This window comes from Agelaius tricolor, unplaced genomic scaffold (assembly GCF_023055355.1).
Source record: "Agelaius tricolor isolate 1412-34295 unplaced genomic scaffold, bAgeTri1.0.p SCAF_41, whole genome shotgun sequence".
Lineage (NCBI taxonomy): Eukaryota > Metazoa > Chordata > Aves > Passeriformes > Icteridae > Agelaius > Agelaius tricolor.
The window spans coordinates 2,466,729-2,489,647 of NW_027269301.1; the positions used below are offsets into that span (position 1 = coordinate 2,466,729).

At 50.4% G+C, this 22,919-nt stretch overlaps 1 protein-coding gene across 2 annotated transcripts in view; it reads right to left on the minus strand.

Annotated features, from left to right (window-relative positions):
* The window catches only part of LOXL2 (lysyl oxidase like 2), a 77,447-nt gene that overhangs the window by 25,123 nt on the left and 29,405 nt on the right, over positions 1 to 22,919 (minus strand). For both annotated transcript variants that reach the window (XM_071454693.1, XM_071454694.1), the window contains 3 exons: positions 12,608 to 12,819; positions 7,275 to 7,494; positions 4,086 to 4,269 (listed from right to left, as the gene is read on the minus strand). In XM_071454693.1, the coding sequence (XP_071310794.1) occupies positions 4,086 to 4,269; positions 7,275 to 7,494; positions 12,608 to 12,819 (616 nt within the window). The remainder of the gene's footprint in view (positions 1 to 4,085; positions 4,270 to 7,274; positions 7,495 to 12,607; positions 12,820 to 22,919) is intronic.

The following is a 22,919-nucleotide window of genomic DNA, read 5'->3' on the forward strand; positions in this document are numbered from 1 at the left end:
TAGCTGAGAAAAGACATTTCAATGTGATACCAATGGATAAAGATAAGAAAAACAAGCTAAGAACTGAGCAACCAGTGCCCAATTACTAACGAAAGTCACAGTGACCTTCCCTAAAACGAGAAGACGAGAGAGAAAATCGCTTGCCAGAAAATATAGTTATCTTAAATAGAAAAATTAGAAGAATGCAAACATAGAAACAAAATAATTGTTAGAAAATAAAAAAAAGTGTAGTTAATCTAAGTGTGCTTTAACCAATAATGAGCTCAACTTTTGCAATATGTATAAGCTTCATTAACACCAATATAAATATAAGTAAGCTTTCAATAAACTTCGAAATTTGCTATTCATCGCATATAGTGTGTCACATTTCTCCCGCCGTTCATGACAAATTAGCCTGGTGAAAACATGGAGTCAGATGCATCACCCCTGCCTTCAGTGGGGGTCTCTGAAAATACCACATCCATGAGCTCTGGGCTCAGAGTCTCATCCTCTTGTGGAAATAAGGGTGAATTGTTTAATCTGGGTCCATGAAAGGTGGAGAGATCCTCCTCCCACACCCTGAGCTCTGTGGAAGCCACTGCTCTCCCACTTTGTCTTAACTTTCTCCAGGCAGCACTGACAGAAGCAGAGCACACAGTCTCAAAGCTGTGCCAAGGGAAATACAGGTTGGATATTAGGAAAAAAGGTTTTATGGAAAGAGTGATAAAGTTCTGGAATGTTCTGCCCAGGGAGGTGGTGGAGTCCCCATCCCTGGGTGTGTTTAACAAAGCCTGGATGTGGCACTGGGTGCCAGGGTTTGGGTGAGGGGCTGGGGCTGGGTTGGACTCGATGACCTTGAAGGTCTCTTCCAACCTGGGGATTCTGTGAATTCTGTGAATTCTGTGAATTCTGTGATTCTGTGAATTCTGTAAATTCTGTGCATTCTGTGAACTGGGACTCCCAGTTCAGCCACTGGGAGCTGATTTAGCTGTGAAATCCAACCTCCCACACCCATGGTGAAGCTGCTCCTTCAAAGCACCCTGAGAAAACCCAAATTCCCTGGGGTGCAGCTGGAACAGAATAAAATGTGAACAGGGACACGGCGTGGAGAGCTTGGAGAGCTCCCTGAGCATCCAGGGCCAGAAAAATCTCCTTTTCCAACCAAAACGGGACCCTCTGGCTGCTGGAGGGACATCACCCATCCCAAGGGACACTCCTGACAGGGAGCACTGATGGATGAGCAGAAAGGAAAGGAAAAAAAACGGGAAGGGAAGCGTGTGGGAAGGCAGAGGGGGATTCCAGGCTGTGGAACAGCGCGTTCCACGTTCTCCTCCCGCACGTGGCAGCCCCAGGATGATGAAGCTGTTTCCTACATGCCCTTAAACACATCAGCAAATTCCAGCCCGCCACAAAGAGAGTTTTTGGCAAATCCAGTGGATTTGGCCAAGTTTTAAAGCTTCCCAGACTCAGGACACCCACGTGTTTTTTCCTTCTCTCCCCTTCTCTAAGCGGAAGGAATTTCCCCCATTCCTTTAGTCTCAAAATTTCCCCCATTCCTTTCTTTTCAAATTTTCCCCCATTCCTTTAGTCTCAAAATTTCCCCCATTCCTTTCTTTTCAAATTTTCCCCCATTCCTTTAGTCTCAAAATATCCCCCATTCCTTTCTTGTCAAATTTTCCCTCATTCCTTTAGTCTCAAAATTTCACCCATTCCTTTCTTTTCGAATTTTCCCCCATTCCTTTAGTCTCAAAATTTCCCCCATTTCTTTTTTCTCACAACAAAGATTTGGTGTAATTTTTTTTTTTGTTACTCTCACAAAAAGGATTTGGTGTCTTTGGTTTTTTTTTGTGATTCTCACAACAAGGGCTTGGTGTCATTTTTTTTTAATTATTCTCCCAAGGGTTTGGTGTCTTTATTTTTGTTATTCTCACAACAAGGATTTGGTGTCTTATTTTGGTTATTCCCACAAGGTCATGGTGTCTTCTGATTTTTTGTTGTTTTTTTCTTTGGTTATTTTCACAACAAGGGTTTGGTTTAAATTTTTAAATTTTTAATTTTAAATTTTTTTATTCTGACAACAACGATTTGGTGTATTTTTTTTTAATTTTTTTTTTTTTGATTTCCAGCCCGGGAGCAGGCTGTGGGAATCACCAGGTGGTTTCAGTTCACCTTTGACCACTTTTTGGGATTTAAACCAACTCCCAAAGACAGGAAATCCAAACCCAAGCCTGGCTCTGAGCTGTTCAAATGCCCTTCTATTTATAATGAGCTAAATTACTGTCCTGCTCTTAAATTGGAGCGTTTGAAGTCTGACTCCAGGACTCATTTTTTGCCAGGAACCTTCTAGTAATGCATTACATCATGGTGTGGTTCTGGAGAACTCAAAGGGAATTTCAGAGCAGCAGATGAGATAATTAAGAATTAATTACTGGAACAATGACGAGTTGTTAAGAATTAATTACTGGGATGCTGAGTTTGACCTTTTGCTCAGGCACAGCTGCCTGATCAAAAGGTCAAACTCATCATCCTCAGGCTTTTTTTTCAGGGAATCTTTTTAAGTCACAGAATTCCAGTCTGGCCCCAAGAGACTCATTAAGGTTAGGGAAGAAGTTCCTGGTCCTCAAATTGAACATCCCGACGAAAATCCACCGTGCCCTGAGTCATGGGATGTTCCTGAGGGTGGAACATTCCTTAATTCAGGGCACCGGTGAAAGGAATGAGGGATTTGTCTTTACAAACAAGCTGTGGGCCTGCTGATGAATAAAACTGGATACTGAGAGATGAAAGAAACAATGGGAGGAACCATAAATTCCATAGGAATTCCACTGATGGACACAAGGAAAAGACAAAGGGGGGATACATTAGAAGGGGGTCTGTATTAGGGGATTTGGGAAGTCTGTGCCTCTCAAGTACCTCAGCCAGTGGGGAATGAGAGAGAGAAATTAGGATTAAAAGGAGTCTGCATCCTCCAAAATTTGAGACCCCCATGGCCTCTCCTCTTATTTGCATAAAGTACCAGGACTCCTCTGTCTCCTTTTTGGACATAAACCTCTGGTGTTTGCTGGATGGATTTGGGGTCTGGTGTTTGGGGATGAATTTGGGGATGAATTTGGTATCTGGGGATGAATTTGGTTTCTGGTGCTTGGAGATGAATTTGGTGTTAGGGGATGAATTTGGTATCAGGTGTTTGAGGATGAATTTGGTGTTTGGGGATGAATTTGGTGTTTGGGGATGAATTTGGGGTCTAGTGTTTGGTGGATGAATTTGGTGTTTGGGGATGAATTTGGTGTTTGGGGATGAATTTGGTGTCTGGGGATGAATTTGGTGTCAGGTGTTTGGGGATGAACCCTCCCGAGCCCAGGGCTCCCTGGAGCTGTGGTGGAGCTCCCTGGAGCTGTGGTGGAGCTCCCTGGAGCATGGTGGAGCTCCCTGGAGCATGCTGGAGCTCCCTGGAGCATGCTGGAGCTCCCTGGAGCTGTAGTGGAGCTCCCTGGAGCTGTGGTGGAGCTCCCTGGAGCATGCTGGAGCTCCCTGGAGCTGTGGTGGAGCTCCCTGGAGCTGTGGTGGAGCTCCCTGGAGCATGGTGGAGCTCCCTGGAGCTGTGGTGGAGCTCCCTGGAGCTGTGGTGGAGCTCCCTGGAGCTGTGATGGAGCTCCCTGGAGCATGGTGGAGCTCCCTGGAGCTGTGGTGGAGCTCCCTGGAGCTGTGATGGAGCTCCCTGGAGCATGGTGGAGCTCCCTGGAGCTGTGGTGGAGCTCCCTGGAGCATGGTGGAGCTCCCTGGAGCATGGTGGAGCTCCCTGGAGCATGGTGGAGCTCCCTGGAGCGTAGTGGAGCTCCCTGGAGCATGCTGGAGCTCCCTGGAGCGTGCTGGAGCTCCCTGGAGCTGTGATGGAGCTCCCTGGAGCTGTAGTGGAGCTCCCTGGAGCTGTGGTGGAGCTCCCTGGAGCCGTGGTGGAGCTCCCTGGAGCCGTGGTGGAGCTCCCTGGAGCCGTGGTGGAGCTCCCTGGAGCATGGTGGAGCTCCCTGGAGCATGGTGGAGCTCCCTGGAGCATGCTGGAGCTCCCTGGAGCGTGCTGGAGCTCCCTGGAGCGTGCTGGAGCTCACCTTGGCCCAGCCTGGCTCCCGTGATGGCCTCCTTGGCGCTGCCGAAGCCCAGCTCTCGGCACACCACGCTGGCTGACACCAGGTTCCAGTTGTCGTCGCACACCGTGCCCCACTCCCCGTTCTTCAGCACCTCCACGCGGCCTTCGCCCGTGTTGGCTCCTCCCTTCAGCCTCACCAGGGGCTGCTGCAAGACACAGACACAGGAGTGGTGATGCCCTTTGGGTTCTGCCTTTGTTATAAAAGCAGAATTTACAGAATTCACAGAATTCACAGAATCACTGGGTTGGAAGAGACCTTCAAGATCATCGAGTCCAACCCAGCCCCAACAGCTCAACTCAACCCTGGCACCCAGTGCCACATCCAGGCTTTGTTAAACACACCCAGGGATGGGGACTCCACCACCTCCTTTGTTGGGGGTGTTTTGTGGACATTTTTCCATAACTGCTCCTTGAAGGCCTTCAAATAAAGATTCTCTTTTCTATTCCCCCTTACTAAAATTGTCTCGAGCTTCCTTTCCAGGTTGGGAAAAAGGCAAAACAGCAGGGTCACTTCTATCCTTTGCGGGGTTATTTATGGAAATCTGGGCCTAAAAATTATCATAGAATCACTTGAGACACCTTAAAAAAATCCATCACATAATTCAATGCCTGAAAGTGCTGGATGAAAGGAGATTTTTATCTGCAAAGATTTTGTTTCTCACACCTCATGTGTGGGCAGAGAATAAAAAACTCCATCCCAGATCTCTGCATGTGCTTGGATTTAGGAACCTTCTTCTATCCTGGAAAAAATGGAAAAAACCCCATTTCTTGTATTCCTTGGGAGCTTTGCAGGAGGGTTAGGAATGGCCCTGAGCCCACCAGTACCCAGCTCTCACCCCTGGCTGCCCTAAAGAGGTTTATTGGCTGTTCACACCTCCAGCCCTGGCTTAATCCAGGACCAACATTGAGCTCAAGCCCTATAAAACCCACCTGAGTGCTCAGTTCTGACCAATAATAATATACAAACAATAGATAAGAAATAATAATGAAAAAATAAATAATAAATGAAAAGTGGAATAAAAAATCCGACATTTTCAGTCAGAAATGTCCAGCTGAGCGGCAGCTCCAGTTCCACTCATTTCTGGGTTTATAATATAATATAGTTATACATAATTTAGTTAAATATAATTTATATATAATATAGCTAAATATAATTTAATTATTATCTGTCAATCACCCACTCCTCTCTCCAGTGCCAAGCAGGCAGCTGCCAATTCCTGCTGCACCCGAGAGCTGGCCTGAGGTGGTGAGAGCAAAGCTTTAGGTTTGGGAACACCAAAAATCCTTTGCTTTTCCGACTGGGATCATGCCTGGAGCTTTTTCTCCAGGCTGGGGTCACACCAAGGACATGCAAAGCCCAAACAAAGGCTTAAGGAATTACTTGGCAGCGCGTGCGGCTCGGGAGATGAACAATGATTTACAAAACCTTTCACCTCCCGGGCCTAAATCCTGCAAGCTCTGCTGCAGGGAAGAGCCTGGGATCCAGGCAGGAGTTGCATTATTACCACCAATAATTATTCCCATTATTGGCACCTGGGAAGAGCCCAGAGACCCCCCTAAAACACCCAAGAACAGCCACAAAATCCAAATGGTCACAATTTCACAAATCCACAAAATTCTCCAATGAGAAACCTCCGAGATTCCCCCTGAATCCCAAGGCTGCAGCTGGAAAATTTCCCCTGGCACCCACCTAGCCCGTGCTTGCTGCTTGTCAAGCTGTCCTCTCCTACCCCTGACACCAGGAATGACCAATTCCAGCCTTGTTTTCCACCATTTTTGCATCTCCTGGGATTTTTACGCCCTGCTCAGCGCTCTCCCCCTCACTAGACTAAACAAATCCAGCTTTCCAAGCTCCCTGTGTTTTCCCAGTCTCCCCTCAGGGCATTTCCTCGCAGAGGACATGGAGGGAAAGGAAATGCCAGCTGATTTCCACAGGGTAATTCCAGCAGAATTCCAGAGCCTGTGGAACAGCACAGCCGGGCACGAGTTCAGCTGGCTCAGAGCAGCTCCAACAGGAACGTGACCCAGGGATTTCCTCACTCCTCTCTCCCAGCTCTGCCAGCTGCCCTTGGAGCTGCTCTCCCACCCTTTGGAGGCAGGGGATGGAGGGAAGAACCTGGAATTTGGGAGGGTGGGAGCTCAGCTGGGGGTGCAGGGAGGTGCTGGGAGTTGCAGAGGGGGCGTTGTGGGAGTTGGTGGTGAAGGTTACACCCCCAGGGGTTTCCTGCTCTAATTGGCAGCTGGATGGGATATTGGGAAGAAATTCCTCCTTGTGAGGGTGGTGAGGGGCTGGATGGAATTCCCAGAGCAGCTGTGGCTGCCCCATCCCTGGAAGTGTCCCAGGCCAGGCTGGACAGGACTTGGAGCAACCTGGGATAGTGGAAGGTGTCCTTGCCTATGGCAGGGGTGGAATGGGATGGACTTTGAGGTCCCTGCCAACCCAAACCATCCCATAATTCTGTTTTCACACCTCTCAGCAGATGCTGCAGGAACAGCCCTGAACTCTGGGAATCTGCGGGGCAGGAAGGCCTGGAGGAACAGGACACAGACATGTTTTATGAAAATCCTTTCCTTAGGATTGTTCCTCCTGAGAAGCTGAGAGGCCTCAGGAACAAAATGTAAGCAATGGTTATCTGCTGCTGTGGAATGCAACAGGTGCATCTGGGATTGGGCTCATGTGGTTGTTTCTAATTAATGGCCAATCACAGTCAGCTGGCTCAGACTCTGTCTGAGCCACAAACCTTTGTGATCATTCTTTCCTATTCTATTCTTAGCCAGCCTTCTGATGAAATCCTTTCTTCTATTCTTTTAGTATAGTTTTAATATAATATGTATAATAAAATAATAAATCAGCCTTCTGAAACATGGAGTCAGATCCTTGTCTTTCCCCTCATCCTCAGACCCCTGTGAATGCTGTCACAGGACAGGACACAGGGAGTGGTTTCCCACTGCCAGAGTGAAGGGATAGATGAGATTTTGGGAAGGAATTCTCCCCTGGAACAGCGGCGAGGTCCCGGCATGGAATTCCCAGGGAAGCGCCCAAGGCCGTGTTTGAACAAGCCCAGCAGAACGCGTCCTGCCCGTGGCTGGGGCTGGGATCAGACGCTTTTTAAGGCTTTTCCAGCCCGTTTTGGGGCTGCTCCCTGCTCACCTCCTGCCTGAAGGCCTTTCGGAAGCCGCTGTGGCTGCTGGGGGCGAAGGCGCGGCCGGGCACGCAGCTGACGACCGCGGGCATCCCATTGTCACAGCTGCTGTTCTTCCCAGCGCCCGTCAGGTGGTTCCCCAGTTTGCAGCTGGAAATGTGGGCCTCGTTCCCGCTGCAGTCCATGGAGTAAGGCCAGTAGTGCTGCTTCCTTCTGCTGGCAAACATCCTGAAAGGAGTTAAGGGGAAGGGGAGAAGTTAGGGATCTGCAAACAAAAGGGATTTTGCTAAATTTTGGGAGGAAAAATGCCCTAGGATGAAGTGAGGATTGGACAGGATTATTTGGAGGCTGATCTGTTCATCCACACCATGACTCTGTTGAGGTGTCCACTTAAGCTTGGAAAAGACCTCCAAGATCATCAAGTCCAAGCACTTTAAAGGAAATAAATCCCTGCAAGAGCTAAAAAGTCTGAGTAGGAATCAAAGGTGCAGCTGCAGCAAATGACACATTCCCAGGAGTGCAGATCCCATCCAAGGCAGGGTCAGGGATCAGCTAATTCCAAATGGACCAAGAGGATTTGTGCAGAAAACTGGGCTGGAGAGCCCCCAGAAAAAGCCTCCCCTGTTGCTGCCCAGCAGCTATCAGCTGGGATTGGGAAACATCCAAAGCCTCTCTGAGGCTGTGTTAACAACCTGAGAGCAATTTCCGAGAGCACGAGCAGCAATTCCCCTGCTGGCTTGTTCACAGCAGAGCAGCTTGGCAGCAGCTCCGGCTCCTCGCTCTCAAACCTCCTGGAGCTGCTCCAGGCACTCCTGAGGAGGAAGGGGCACGTGTGATAAACTGGGAAGGGAAGGGATCCAGCTCCATCCTGACTGGGAGGCTGCTGGAATGGAGAGGAATGGAAATATGGGTCAGGTCAGCCTCAAAACGGAGTGAAAACCGGGGAAGGCTCAGAGGAGCCCACGCCCTGCTGGGATCTCCACGTGGCTCGGTGTGATCCCGGTGCTGCTCCTCATTCCAGGAATCTCTGCCACGCAGAGCTGGGATCCAGGGATTAGCTGTGATAAATGGCACAGCAAGGTGGGTGGAATTTGGGGAGGAAAAGCAGCAGTTCTGCTTTGCTGGAGCAGAGAGAGCCTGGGGAGCAGCTGCAGAGGGGCAAAGAGCCTTTCTGAGGGGGTTTTGGGCACTCCAGTGAGCAGGTCCAGGCTTTCCCAGGTTTTCCATTTAGGATTTAGATTGTGCAGGGTCACGGATGTTTGAGGGGACACTTTTCTCCCCTGTGCTCGCTGGGCTCTGCTGCCCAGCTCAGCATTTCTCCAGGCTCTCCTGGCTCCCAGCCTCTCACTAATCCTTCCTGGAACCCGATCTGCCTGGGCTGAGGCTGGGGATGGATCCAGCCAGGCTGGAGAGGGAGCTGCAGCTGCATCCCATGATGCTGGAAAAGGATGAGGCAGGGCTGGGATCCATCCCAGGCAACAGCAGCAGGACCCTGCCTGACCTGTGGGGAACAGTGGCTGTCAGAACCCACCTCTGGCACAGCAGAGCTGTCAGGGACTCCCTGAATCGAGAAAAAAGGGATGGGAAAACAGGAACAGAGTTAAAATTTAAAAAGTAAACCCAGGGAGGATGCAATAGAAAGCAGCCACTTCCCAGCCATGCTCAGGACAGAAGGGAGGACCTGAAGGAGCATTTTCATCCTTCACAGACAGGTCCAGAGAGCTCCATGAACTTCAGAGCAGACAAGAACCAGCCTGGCTTAGGGAAGCAGGGATGGGGATGCCTTAGAATAGCAAACAATGACCTCATCCTGGAAATTTCATGAGGCATCAACATCTGGATGGTATTAACAGCCCTCGGGAGGCTGGGGAGAAATAAAGCCCCACCTCGTGTCCCCAGACTGAATCTATGTTAAAAAAGCAGAATTCAGCTGATCTTTACAGCCAGAATCTCAGGGCTTTGCTGATGTTTTGTTTTTAACACAAAAGGGTCCAGCTGGGATCAGTGGGAGCCCAGGGTGATGCTGCTCAGGTCAGAGGTGGGAATGAACATTCCTGCTGGGAGATTTCGGCCAATTCCAGGTCAAGCTGGAACTCAAACCATTTCTACTGGGGAGGAGAGCTGGAACTCAAACCATTTCTACTGGTGAGGAGAGAGGGATTTTCATCCCAGAAAAGCTTTGAACAAAGCTCAAGTGGAGCTCTGTGGGAAGGGTTGGTTAAGGAGCACTCAGGGGATTCCACGATTCCACGACTTGGGGAGCAGAGAACAAATCATTGCACACAAACTCCAGAAGAATTCACCCAAATCCCACAGAGCAGAGGCTGGGGAGCTCCTCCTCGGGGCTGTAAGCAGAGGTTCCAACCCTTGGGAAACTCCTGAAGTTATCAAGGTGCTGCCTTCAGCCTCAGGGAGGAGGGAGGGAAGCCAGGCCCGCCAAAACCCTTCAGATCCTGGATTTTCCAGGGGAAAAAACCCCAGGAGGGTTCCTACTGCAAATACTGAAGTGATGGCTGCCCAGCACCCCTGACTGGGTTTGTAGTGGGGTGAGCAGACTGGTTCAGCTGGGAGTAGCTCTTTGATCCTGGAGCCATTTCTTTGTCAAGTCACAAAGACTTCAAAAAGGCATCAGGTCTGTCTCACTGGTCCCAGATTTCTCCTCTCTCCATCAGCAAAATGCATTAAATTCTACTTTCCCAGCCAGAGCAGGAACTGGGAGGAGGAGTTACAGCAGCTCCTATATAAAAGCCACTGTGAGGAATGAACAAGACCAGGGACTCAACTTTAGATTTGTTCCATTTCCGAACATAAATTGTGCTGTCAGCTCCAGGGGCTGAGTTACAGTCAGGAATAAACCCCTGGCAGCAGGACAACGATGAACTCACTTGTTTTCTTTTGAGCAAGACCCATCTGCAAATCATTTCACCTCCCAGCACTGTGCAGGAGCAGAGCTGGGCAGTGGGATGGGGGATGTGGGAAGGGGCAGCCTTGGCCAGCAGAAACCTGATCCCAGCTTTTCTCCCGGCTGTGGAGGAGGAGGAGTGGGGAAGGATCTGCTCCAGGGAGAAGGGGATTCTCAAATTAAAGGGAGGAATGAGGAGAAAGGGCTTTTCTGCAGCTTCACATTCACAGGGAGAGGGGGTTTAGCTCCAGGATGAGCTTTTCCCTCTCCCAAACAAACCATGTGGGACAAGCATCCCCTGGCCCAGGTGAGAAGGTGCCACTGGTCACCATCCCAGTGCCTTGACCACAAATCCAAGGTCATTCCCAGCCCAGAACTGGGAGCTTTCCCAGTAACACCAGCTGAACACGATGCACCCGCCCCTAACACAGCCCAAGGAAGAATTCAGCTTTTAAACTCTGCTGACAAACAAAACTGTGCAGCTGCCAGAGCTTTACAAGCCTCTCCCATCCAATAAAATGCCATCCCCATTTGTTTCCCAACCTGGGATAATGCTCTGCGTGTTTTCCAAAATATTTGTGGGTGCTGGAGCCCAGCAAGGCTGAAAACAAGGAAAGGGAGGGAGGTCTTGGGGCACTGAGGCTCTTCAGCAGCAGAGATCTCCTGGGCTGGGATTTGGGAGCACTTCATATTCCTAATTCCAGCTCAATTCCATGGATTTTCAGCAGTGCTGAGTTGCTGCTGAACAACCTTCTGTCAGTCTTTCCATTCCCATGTGTCCCAGAGACAGGACAGCTCCTGAGCACACTTTTATTTAAGGCAGATGGCTCCAGATGCTCCAGTTAATGCTTTTCTTGGAAAGGCCACAACTGGAAGCAGGAAAAATCTACTTTGTCTGTCTGGAGGTAATTTATTCCCTGCTCCTGCAGGGGATGGGAATCTCAGGGATGGGTTTGAGGGAAATGTGCTGCACTGGTGGAAGCACAACCTCCTGAAACTGGTGTCCAGGGCAACGAATTCCCTGCTCATCTCCCTGAATTCCAGTGGGTTTTTATTCCTGATTTTCCCTGTATGGCTTTGGGCTATTCCAAGCCAAGCACCTCTCCAGCAGATCGGGATTTGCTAATGAAAGAAACGAAATGTGGCCAGGCTGATCCCGAGGGAATGTTCAGGAATAGCAATTGCACAGGCCAGAAGGAGCAGGCAGGAAAACCACGGCTCCTGCCTGGGGCCTTCAGCCCTCCCCTGGAGCAGCCGCTGCTTCCCCACTCCCCAGGTCAGGGAGCAGCAAAGGAACCAGACAGAATTTCATTTAAACTCTTTTACATCTGCTTTAGGGTGTTTTTCCTAGGGAACAGTGTGGGAAGATCCCAGTCTGGGATGAGGGCTTGGTGACAAAAAGCAAACAGAAGCAATGACAACAAAAAAGTCCAGAGCTCCTGGCTCCCAAGGAACAGGAAACACAGCCTAAACCTTTCCACTTGCAGCTCTTGAAAACACAATGTTCTCCCTATAAATCACTGCTTTCTTCCTTCATTTTAAAGGAATCTGCAAATGTAGGGGGGAAAAGCAGCACTGAGATCACAGTGAACCCTTTTCCCAGCACCTTCTGGGATGCACAGACAGGAATTGCACTCGGGGTGGGAAGGAGGAACCTGGGCACAAGGAAGCACAAAAAGGCTCATTTTATTCCAAGGTGACTTTTTTGGAACTTCCAGCACATCCAGAACTGATCCCACCTCTGGATTTCTCTGCACAGGAATGGGGTGAGCAGTTGGAGACTTTACATTATGGAATGGCAGGACACAGGGAATGGCTTCAAACTGACAGAGGGCAGGGTGAGCTGGGATATGGAGAAGGAATTCCTGCCTGGGAGGGTGGGGAGGGGCTGGGATGGAATTCCCAGAGGAGCTGTGGCTGCCTCTGGATCCCTGGAAGTGTCCAAGGCCAGCTTGGAGCAAACTGGTCTCGTGGAAGGTGTCCCTGCCATGGCAGGGATGGGACTGGACGGGTTGTAAATCCCCTCCAACCCAAACCATTCCATGATTTTCTCACAGCTGATGGATTTACTGGCCCAGTGGGAGCAGTTTGCTCCCTGCCCTGCCCACCACACAGAGCCCATCCTCAAGCTGGTATTACAAAATACAAATATTTTTTGGGCCAAGTGTCTCATCTCCCATTCCAGGCCCTGTTAAACACTGATACTCATCAAGGTCTGCATCCCATGGATGAGGATCAAAGGCCTCCCCTGCCTGCACCAGGAAACAGTGGACATTCCAAACATTCACACAAATGAAAAATCCCATCTGGAGGAAGGAAGCAGTCGGAGCTGCTCCTCCAACAGGGTCCCGGGTGCCACCTGCCAATCTGCCTCGGGAACAAGGCCCCGAGTGCTCCAAGGAATGGCTGTGGCTCCACCCAGCCCAGCCCTGCCCTTACTTGTAGACGTTGGTGTTGTATTTCCTCTCGCTGGGGAAGCCGAACATCCCGCAGACCACCCGGGAATTCTTCATGGTCCAGTGCCTGTCACAGATCTGCTTCCAGGTGCCCTCGTCCTTCACCTCCACGTAGCCCTCGGTGACAGGGACCCGCTTGCGGTAGGTGGCCAGGATGGCGCGGATCCGGATGTCCTCCACCTGGATGTTCATGTTCTGTGGGTAGAAAATACATGGGAATGATGCTGGATTGGTGTGATGGTGTTTGAGGGTCCCCAGGACAAGGGAAGAGATGAGAATCTTCACTCCATGTTTTGTTGCGTCCTGATTTCAAGGTTTACCCCAGAACCTCGGATCCCTCCCTGATAATTCCCTGCCAGGTGTGTCAGTCTCCTCTCCTGCCCCTCCCAGCACTGTCTGTCAGTCCTGGCATTCCAGAAGGGCCTCGAGTGATTGGGCAGATCCAAAGGATGCCCTCTACCCCTGGGGGCCCTGGGCCATCCAGGTGTCCTTTGTCCCTTTGTCCCTCCCCTCCTGTCCCTGCTTGGTGCCTCCCTGCCCCTTCCCTCCCCTCTCCCCGGGGTTCAAAGGAGCAGCAGCCACGGGCTCAGGGAGTTCTGTGGGAGCTGGTGCTGCATTCAGAGGCCTGAGGGCCAGAATAAAGCTCTGGATCCAAACCCTCCCTCAGAACCGACTCCTTTCCTTCACCATGGCCTGAAAGCTTCTCCACAGAGGGAAACCTGAGGGGCAGCCCCTGGTATGGGGGGAAGCTCCATCCCAGCAGCACCAGAGCTCCTGCAGGCCTGGACTTGTCTGCAGGGCCCAGCTGCAGCACCCAGGCAGGCAAAAGTGTCTGTGGGGTGAAACACCACACACCCAGCAGCCCAAAGTGTCTGTGGGTGAAACACCACACACCCAGGCAGCCCAAAGTGTCTGTGGGGTGAAACACCACACACCCAGGCAGCCCAAAGTGTCTGTGGGGTGAAACACCACACACCCAGGCAGCCCAAAGTGTCTGTGGGGTGAAACACCACACACCCAGGCAGCCCAAAGTGTCTGTGGGGTGAAACACCACACACCCAGGCAGCCCAAAGTGTCTGTGGGGTGAAACACCACACACCCAGCAGCCCAAAGTGTCTGTGGGGTGAAACACCACAGTGCTGCTGTTTGGTTCAGCACCAAGGGCCAGACAAGCCAAGGTACATCCTGTCTGGCTGTATTGGTAATTATTCCAGTAAAGTTTCAGAAGGTTGGTTTATTATTTTATGATATATATTATATTAAAAGAAAATTATATACTCAAAGTATACTAAAGAAAGAGCAAGGAGACATCAGAAGGCTAGAAAGGAATGAATAGTAAAATCTTGTGACAGTCTAGAGAGTCTGACACAGCTGGCTGTCATTGGCCATTAGTTAAAAACAATTCACATGCAACCAATCAAAGATGCACCTGTTGGTAAGCAACCTCCAGACCACATTCCAAGCAATCAGATAATCATTGTTTACATTCCATTTCTGAGGCCTCTCAGGTTCTGAGGAGAAAAATCCTAGCAAAAGGATTTTCATAAAATATGTCAGTGACAGATTGGAGGGAAATGGGCTGTGAGCTTCCAGGTGAGATCACAACCCAATCGTGGTCAAGTTCTGTGGGTGGAAAATAAATGAGAGTGATGCTGGATTGTAGGGAAATGGGTTTTGGAAATTCCAGGTGGGGGCCCAGACCTGCTGTGGTCAGGTAGGGCAGAAGGATGAGATGTTGAGGAAGGGACAGGGCAGGGAGGCAGAGGAGTGACAGGAAAACAGAGATTCGGACTTCCAGAGGGCAGGGGTAGATGAATATTTGGAATAAATTCTTCCCTGTGAGGGGCTGGGATGGAATTCCCAGAGAAGCTGTGGCTGCCCTGTCCCTGGAAGTGTCCAAGGCCAGGTTGGAGCAAGCTGGGACAGTGGAAGGTGTCCCTGCTAATTGCAGGGATGGAATGAGCTGATTTTTAAGCTCCCTTCCAACCCAAACCTTTCTGGGGTTTTATGAAACTTTATCCACCTTATGTAAATCCATCCTCTGGAAGAAGATTCTTTTTCTCATTAAAAAAAAAAAAAAAAAAAAGCAAACTCTAATTTATTTTGTAAGTAGCGTTATAACAAATCTGCTTTGTCACTTCGATTCCAAGTGCTGTTTTCACCTTAATTAAGCCCCTGTTCCTGTGGACATTAACCAAGCTCAGCTTTGTTAGGGCCAGCCGTACTCACAGAATCATTCCGGGTGCAGGGAGGTGGGAGCCCTGGCAGGGGAAGGACTTTGGGGTTTTCATCCAAAGCCATGATTGCATGTGGAATCTGGGATTCCAATGTGCTGACAGCAGCGTTTCTCTGGCTCCTCCTCCACAGCCTAGGACAGCCAGTGAGTCATGGAAGGCGAATGGATTTCACATATGGCACCTACCTGTGAGGACACAGAGCAGCCCTGCAAGACTGCGGGGGCAAATCCTGGCTGGAAGGGGCAAATCCTGGCTGGGAAAGATCTCTGAGGGCAAAAACCAGACCTGCAGAGCCCCAGGGGCAAATCCGGGCTGGGAAAGATCTCTGAGGGTAAAAACCAGACCTGCAGAGCCCCAGGGGCAAATCCTGGCTGGAAAATACCTGGGAGGTCAAAAACCAGCCCTGCAGGACTCCAGGGGCAAATCCTGGCTGGAGGGGGCAAATCCAGGCTGGGAAAGATCTCTGAGGGCAAAAACCAGACCTGCAGAACTCCAGGAGAAAATCCAGGCTGGGAAAGATTCCTGAGGGCACCAACCAGCCCTGCAGAGCCCCGGGGCAAATCCTGGCTGGAAAATACCTGGGAGGGCAAAAACCAGCCCTGCAGGACTCCAGGGGCAAATGCAGGCTGGAACAGATTCCTGAGGGCACAAAGGAGCCCTGCAGAGCCCCAGGGGCAAATCCTGGCTGAAGGGGGAAAATCTTGGCTGGGAAATATCCCTGAGGGCACCAACCAGCCCTGCAGAACTCCAGGGGCAAATCCTGGTTGGGAAAGTTCCCTGAGGTTACAAACCAACCCTGCAGGGCCCCAGGGGAAAAGATCCAGGCTGTAAAAGATCCCTGAGGGCAAAAATCAGCCCTGCAGAGCCACAGAAGCAAATCCTGTCTGGGAAATATCCCTGAAGGCACAAACCAGACCTGAAGAGCCACAGAGGCAAATCCTGGCTGGAAAATACCTGTGAGGGCACAAAGCAGCCCTGCAGGACTCCATGGGCAAATCCTAGCTGGAAAATATCCCTGAAGGCAAAAATCAGCCCTGCAGGGCCCCAGAGGCAAATCCTGGATGGAAAAGTTCCCTGAAGGCAAAAATCAGACCTGAAGGGCATCAGGGGCAAATCCTCACTGAAGGGGGCAAGTGCTGGATGGAAAATATCCCTGAGGGCACAAACCAACCCTGCAGGGCCCCAGGGCAAAATCCTGACTGGAAAAGATTCCTGAGGGCAAAACCAGCCCTGCAGGGCCCTAGGGGCAAATCCTGGATGAAGGGGGCAAATTCAGGCTGGGAAAGATCCCTGAGGGCCCAAACCAGCTCTGCAGGGGCAAATCCTGGCTGGGAAAAATCCCTGAGGGCAAAAACCAGACCTGCAGACCTTCAAGAGTAACTGCAGGCTGGAAAACACCTGTGAGAGCACAAACCAGCCCTGCAGGACTTCAGGGGCAAATCCAGTCTGAAAAAGATCCCTGAGGGCACAAACCAGACCTGCAGGGGCAAATCCTGGCTGGAGGGGGCAAATCTTCGCAGGGAAAGATCCTTGAGGGCAAAAAAACCAGATCTGCAGAGCCACAGAGGCAAATCCTGGCCGGAAAACACCTGTGAGGGCCCAAGCCAGCCCTGCAGGACTCCAGGAGCAAATCCTGGCTGGAAAATATCCCTGAAGGCAAAAACCAGCCCTGCAGGGCCCCAGAGGCAAAGCCTGGATGGAAAAGTTCCCTGAGGGTACAAACCAGCCCTGCAGGGGCAAATCCTGGCTGGGAAAAATCCCCGAGGGCAAAAACCAGACCTGCAGGGCCTCAGGAGCAACTCCATGCTGGAAAATATCCCTGAAGGTAAAAATCAGCCCTGCAGGGCCCCAGGGGCAAATCCAGTCTGGAAAATATCTCTGAAGGCAAAAACCAGATTTGCAGGGCCCCAGGGGCAAATCTGGGCTGGAAAAACTTGTGAGGGCACAAAGCAGACCTGCAGGGCCTCAGGGGCAAATCCTGGCTGGAAAGGACAAATCCTGGCTGGAAAAGATCCCTGAGGGCAAAACCAGACCTGCAGAACCCCAGGGGCAAATCCTGGCTCAAGGGGGAAAATCCTGGCTGGAAAAGATCCCTGAGGGTACAAAGCAGGGCCTCAGGAGCAACTCCTGGCTGGAAAATATCCCTGAAGGCAAAAAGCAGCCCTGCAGGTCTTCAGAGGCAAATCCTGTATGGAAAAGATCCCCGAGGGCAAAAATCAGACCTGAAGGGCCTCAGGGCAAATCTTGGCTGGAAAGACTTGTGAGGGCACAAAGCAGCCCTGCAGGACCCCAGGAGCAAATCCTGGCTGGAAAAGTTCCCTGAAGGCAAAAATCAGAGCTGCAGGGCCCCAGAGGCAAATCCTGGATGGAAAAGTTCCCTGAAGGTATAAACCAGCCCTGCAGGGGCAAATCCTGGCTGGGAAATATCCCCGAGGGCAAAAACCAGACGTGCAGAACCCTAGAGGCAAATCCTGTCTGGAGAAGATCATTGAGGGCAAAAACCAGACCTGCAGCACCGCCGGGGCAAATCTTGGCTGGAAAAACTTGTGAGGGCACAAAGCAGATCTGCAGGGCCTCAGGGGCAAATTGTAGCTGGAAAGGACAAATCCTGGCTGGAAAAGATCCCTGAGGGCAAAAACCAGACCTGCAGAACCCCAGGGGCAAATCCTGGCTGGAAAAGATCCCTGAGGGCAAAAATCAGACCTGCAGGGCCTCAGGGGCAAATCTTGGCTGGAAAGACTTGTGAGGGCACAAAGCAGCCCTGCAGGACCCCAGGAGCAAATCCTGCCTGGAAAAGTTCCCTGAAGGCAAAAATCAGACCTACAGGGCCCCAGAGGCAAATCCTGGCTGGAAAATATCCCTGAGGGCACAAACCAGCCCTGCTGGACTCCAGGGGCAAGTCCTGGCTGAAAGGGGCAAATCCAGGCTGGAAAAGATCCCTGAGGGCAAATCGTGGCTGGAGGGGGAAAATCCTGGCTGGAAAATACCCACGAGGGCACAAAGCAGCCCTGCAGAGCCACAGAGGCGAATTCTGGCTGGAAAAGGTCCTCTGTGGCAAGCGGTTACAAAAGAGCTTCTGAAAAATGGATAAATTCCCTTCCAGGAGCCCTTTCCTTGTCAAATATGTGCAAACCCACGTGGTCCAGCTCAGGGTTACATCAGAACTGAGGAATCCTCGGATTCAGCCACTCGGAAAAGAAAAATTGCCTGGAGCTTTAAAGGGCCACGGGCCTCTGGTCAGGGCTCGCAGGAGATCAGAGCAGGACCTGCTGGGTCCTGCAGATTCCATGGCTCAGCCATTCTCCAGATGCTTCCACCAGTGCTGATACAACCAACAGAGCCCAGGGAAGGGCAGAGAAAGAGGAAATGGGTCAGGGAGTGGGGCAAGGGGCAAGGAATGGGGTTGGCATCTCCTCCTCATCCTCAGCTCTGCCCACACTACCTTGGACAACTCATTTAAGGCTTTCCCCTTCCTTTTCCTTATTCCCCACCACCTTTCTGTCTTTTATTTGTCTACATTTACCACCCAGTTTTGCAAATCACTGATTCCCCCTCTCCCCCTCAGCTACAAGAATTCACTTCTCCAAAATCTGAGCTGGAACATCCCTCAACCCCTGGAAAACAGGATTTATCCAAAAGTGCTACTCACATTGAGTTCATAGGCTGGGCTCCAGTTTTGAAAGCTCTTGTAGCCCTCAAGAATTAAAAATAACCCCTGTGATACCTAAATTTGTTACATCTGAGGTAATTTCAGGTATTCCAAGGGTCTGATGTAAGAGGGGATTTGAAACCTCTCCAGTGGAGCCTGAGAAATCCATTTGCAGCACAAAGTTTCTCCTGAGCTTGGCAGTTTCTCCTGAGCTTGGCAGCTTCTCCTAAAATCTTGCAGAGTTTTTGACTACGTGCTGTCAGGAAGGTATCGGAGCCTCAGGGCATTCCAGGCCTCCCCAGGCTGCTTTCCAAACCCTGCAACTCGTTTCTCCCTGGTGCAATTTAGGAAATGTTTCCAGCTTTTGCCTTGATGGAGAAATTGTGTTTACCCAGGGCTGTCAGAGGGAACTTTGTTCCCCTGCTTCCCTTACCCTGCCTCATTTTCTTCACCAGGAAAATGTAATTGAAGCCTTAAATCTGCTTGGAAGCAGCTCTGGGTGCTGAAGATCTCCAAGTGTTTTTAATAAAAGCCTTTTAAAGGGATTAACCCAAAGGCCAGGGAACCAACACTTCAAACTGTGCTGGAAAAGCACCTGGGAAAAGATGGGAAACAGGAGGAAATTTGCAGTGGCAGCTGGGAAAGTGGGAGAGGGAGTTTTCCATCTGTGATTGTGGGATTTTTCCATCCTGTAGGAAGCCCTGGATAGGTTTGAGACCCACAGTTAGGTGAGGATCAGCTCTGCTGCACATTAAAGTGGCAGAAAGGGACATTTTCCTTCTCCACCTGGCGTCAGCAATGTGCTAAAGCCCACACGTGGTTTTCAAAAGGGACAGCCCTGTCCCTTTTCCTTGGATTTAGACCAGCTGGAGGCCACAGCCAGTCCCTGGAAGGAGTTCACACCCAGGGGTGCTGCCCCAGGGGCTGAGTTTGGTGTTTTTGTGAGGAAGCTGCTCCACAGCTCAGCCCTCTTGAGTCCTGGGCCATTCCAGATGTTGAACATCTGCCTGGTGCTTCCCAGGATCAGCATTCCCACGTTCCACCTCTTCCTCATCATTGAACATCCCTGCTCCTGCTGCTGGGCCATCTCAGGGAATGTCAGCCAGGTGGGAAACCTGGAAAAGCCCCAAGGCAAACAGAGGAGTCAAAGGACGCGATCTTGGAGGTCTTTTCCAGCCTTAAGGATTCCTGGGAGGGAGCAGCAATTCCCAAACTCATTCTGTGCAAGAATCAGGTTTAGAGAGAGCAAACTGCTTCTTCAAAGGCCAAAAAACCAGGGAATCCTGTCCAGGATCCTGAGGATTCCACTCCATCCTCCTCCTGAGGATCCCCCTGCAGCAGGGAACACAACAGAACCCCTAAAGCAGCCACGTTCCCATCAAGAATATTTGGGTTTTCCTCTCCTGATCCAACAGCTTTGGGATTTCCCTTTCCTTCCCACTCCTCCAGGCAGGCAGGAGCTCTGTTCCCAAATCCCAACGCATCCAGCCTGTCCCTGGCAGCTGCCAGAGGCTGAGGGGAGAGCACTGAGCAGGGTAACAGGGAGCAACCCTTCCCTGTAATCCTTCCTGCACCTTCCAGGCACCTCCACCTCATGGATTTTCCAAGGCACAGGGTGGATTTTAATGTTCCAAAGCCCTGGAGATGGATCTGGGAATGCCTAGCTGGGATTGATGGTATCAGAGCATCAGGCAGAGAAAGAAAAGAGCCCACTGAGGCTGAGAAGGAGAAAAGTCACAATGATGCAAAAAAAACCCACCAAAAACCTTTTAAAAATGGGAAGCTTGGGAATGCTGGCAGATACTTTGGGATTCGCCTGTTATTTTTGCAATTATTCATGCAGCTTAACAAATCAAAAGAAGTTGTTCCAGCTGCTTCCAGAAGAGCTCTGAGCACAGCAGGAGTGGGCTATCCATGACTCCAGAACCAGAGATCCCTGTATTTCCCACTCCAGGACTCAAAATCCCTGTATTACACATTCCAGGACTCAAGATCCCTGTATTCTCACTCCAGAACTTGAGATCCTGAAATCTTCTACTCCAGCACTTGAGTATTACCCTCTCCAGCACTTGAGATCCTGAAATCTCCTACTCAAGCACTTGAGTATTTCCCACTCCAGAACTCGAGATCCCTGTATTTCCCACTCCAGCATTTAAAATCCCTGCTTTTCCCACTCCAGCATTTAAAAATCCTTGTATTTCCCACTCCAGCATTTAAAACCCCTGTATTTCTCACTCCAGCATTTAAAAATCCTTGTATTTCCCACTCCAGCATTTAAAACCCCTGTATTTCTCACTCCAGCATTTAAAAATCCTTGTATTTCCCACTCCAGGCTCAAGATCCCTGCATTTCCCACTCCAGCACTAGAGATCCCTGTATTTCCCACTCCAGCATTTAAAAATCCCTGTATTTCCCACTCCAGCACTAGAGATCCCTGCATTTCCCACTCCAGCATTAAAAATCCCTGTATTTCCCACTCCAGCATTTAAAAATCCCTGTATTTCCCACTCCAGCATTTAAAACCCCTGTATTTCCCACTCCAGCATTTAAAACCCCTGTATTTCTCACTCCAGCATTTAAAAACCCTTGTATTTCCCACTCCAGCATTTAAAACCCCTGTATTTCCCACTCCAGCACTAGAGATCCCTGTATGTCCCACTCCAGCATTTAAAAATCCCTGTATTTCCCACTCCAGCATTTAAAATCCCTGTATTTCCCACTCCAGGCTCAAGATCCCTGTATTTCCCACTCCAGCACTTGAGATCTCAGAATTTTCCACTCCAGGATTTCCAAGTCCTAGATTTCCCCCTTCCAAGCTGGGCATTTCTTCCCCCCTGACTGACTGGGCTGGCTCCTTGTTGTTTTTTTTTTACAGCAGTGAAAAGCAAGGTGTAAATGGAAATTTGGGAAAACATTCCTGAGTCCAATGTGCCACCTCAGGCTCTGGACAAAGCTCTCCCATCTCATCCCTCTCCCCCAGAGATGCTGACTCAGACACGAAAAGAAATCCTGCTCCAACCTGGGATTCTGTTTAGTGCATCCAACCCTTTTGTCATCATTTTTTTTTTTGGCCTGTGTTTGCCAAGGAGGACAAAAAAATGAGCAAAGTAGCGAAAAATGAGGCAACATTTCATTGCTGGAGGGAATCCATCTTCTGATAGCTCCAACAGGCCACAGTGACATTTTTAGGGTCTGTCTGAGAGCAAAACCAACCCCAGTCCTGTCCCCTTTTCCCTTCCAGAGCTGGTTTAGAGCAGGAAATTTTGGAATTTTGTATGGGAGCAAAACCAACCCAAATCCCATCCCCTTTTCCCTCCCAGGGCTGGTTTAGAGCTCTGGAGCTCAGGAAATTTTGTATGGGAGCAAAACCAACCCAAATCCCATCCCCTTTTCCCTCCCAGGGTGGCTTAGAGCAGAGAATTTTGGAATTTTGTATGGGAGAAAAACCAACCCCAGTCCCATCTCCTTTTCCCTTCCAGAGCTGGTTTAGAGCTCTGGAGCTCAGGAAATTTTATCTGGGAGCAAAACCAACCCCAGTCCTGCCCCCTTTTCCCTCCCAGGGCTGGTTTAGAGCAGGGAATTTTGGAATTTTGTATGGGAGCAAAACCAACCCTAATCCTGTCTTCTTTTCCCTCCCATGACTGGTTTAGAGCAGGAAATTTTTGATGGAGCAACTCAAGGGTTTGCTCAGCTCTGAACAAAGAGCAAAACCTCAGAGAGGAATTCAAGCCACTGCAGAGCCCGGCTTTGTATTGGAAAATTCAAGAACAAAGGATCAGAATAAGCACACTGAGGGCTCTCCATGAGAAAGGGCTGCCAGGAGCTTTTGTCCCAATAATTTTTTGGGGTTGGAATGGTTTCCTTCGGCTGCAGAGGTTTTGTTACACCAATAATGCAAATGCAGGCAGAAATGGTTTATCCTCCAACAGCAGCCAGGCTGATGGTGAAAACAGATCCCAGAGAAAAACTGGGAGCAAACAACACCTAATGGATAAAGCAGATTCCTAAAATCCCCCTCTCTGTGCTCCATGGACACGTGTAGAGTGATCCCACCACAAGGGAAACTCTGGGATCGAGAGAAAGCTGAACCCTAAAGCATGGAGGGAGGCAAAGATGCGATGGAGAGGGATTTGGGAAAGGGAGGGAGGAACAGGATGGGGGAAATGGTTTGGAATAGAAAGAGGGCAGGGGTAGGATGGGAGGTTGGGAAGGAAAGGGCTGGGATGGAACTCCCAGAGCAGCTGGGGCTGCCCTGGATCCCTGGAAGTGCCCAAGGAGAGGTTGGAGCACCCTGGGACAGTGGGAGGGGTCCCTGATTTAAGCTCCCTTCCCAATCAAACTATTCCAGGATTCCACGATCTCAGCTGGGACTTCCAGCATCCTACAACACAAATCAGTGAAAAATGAGG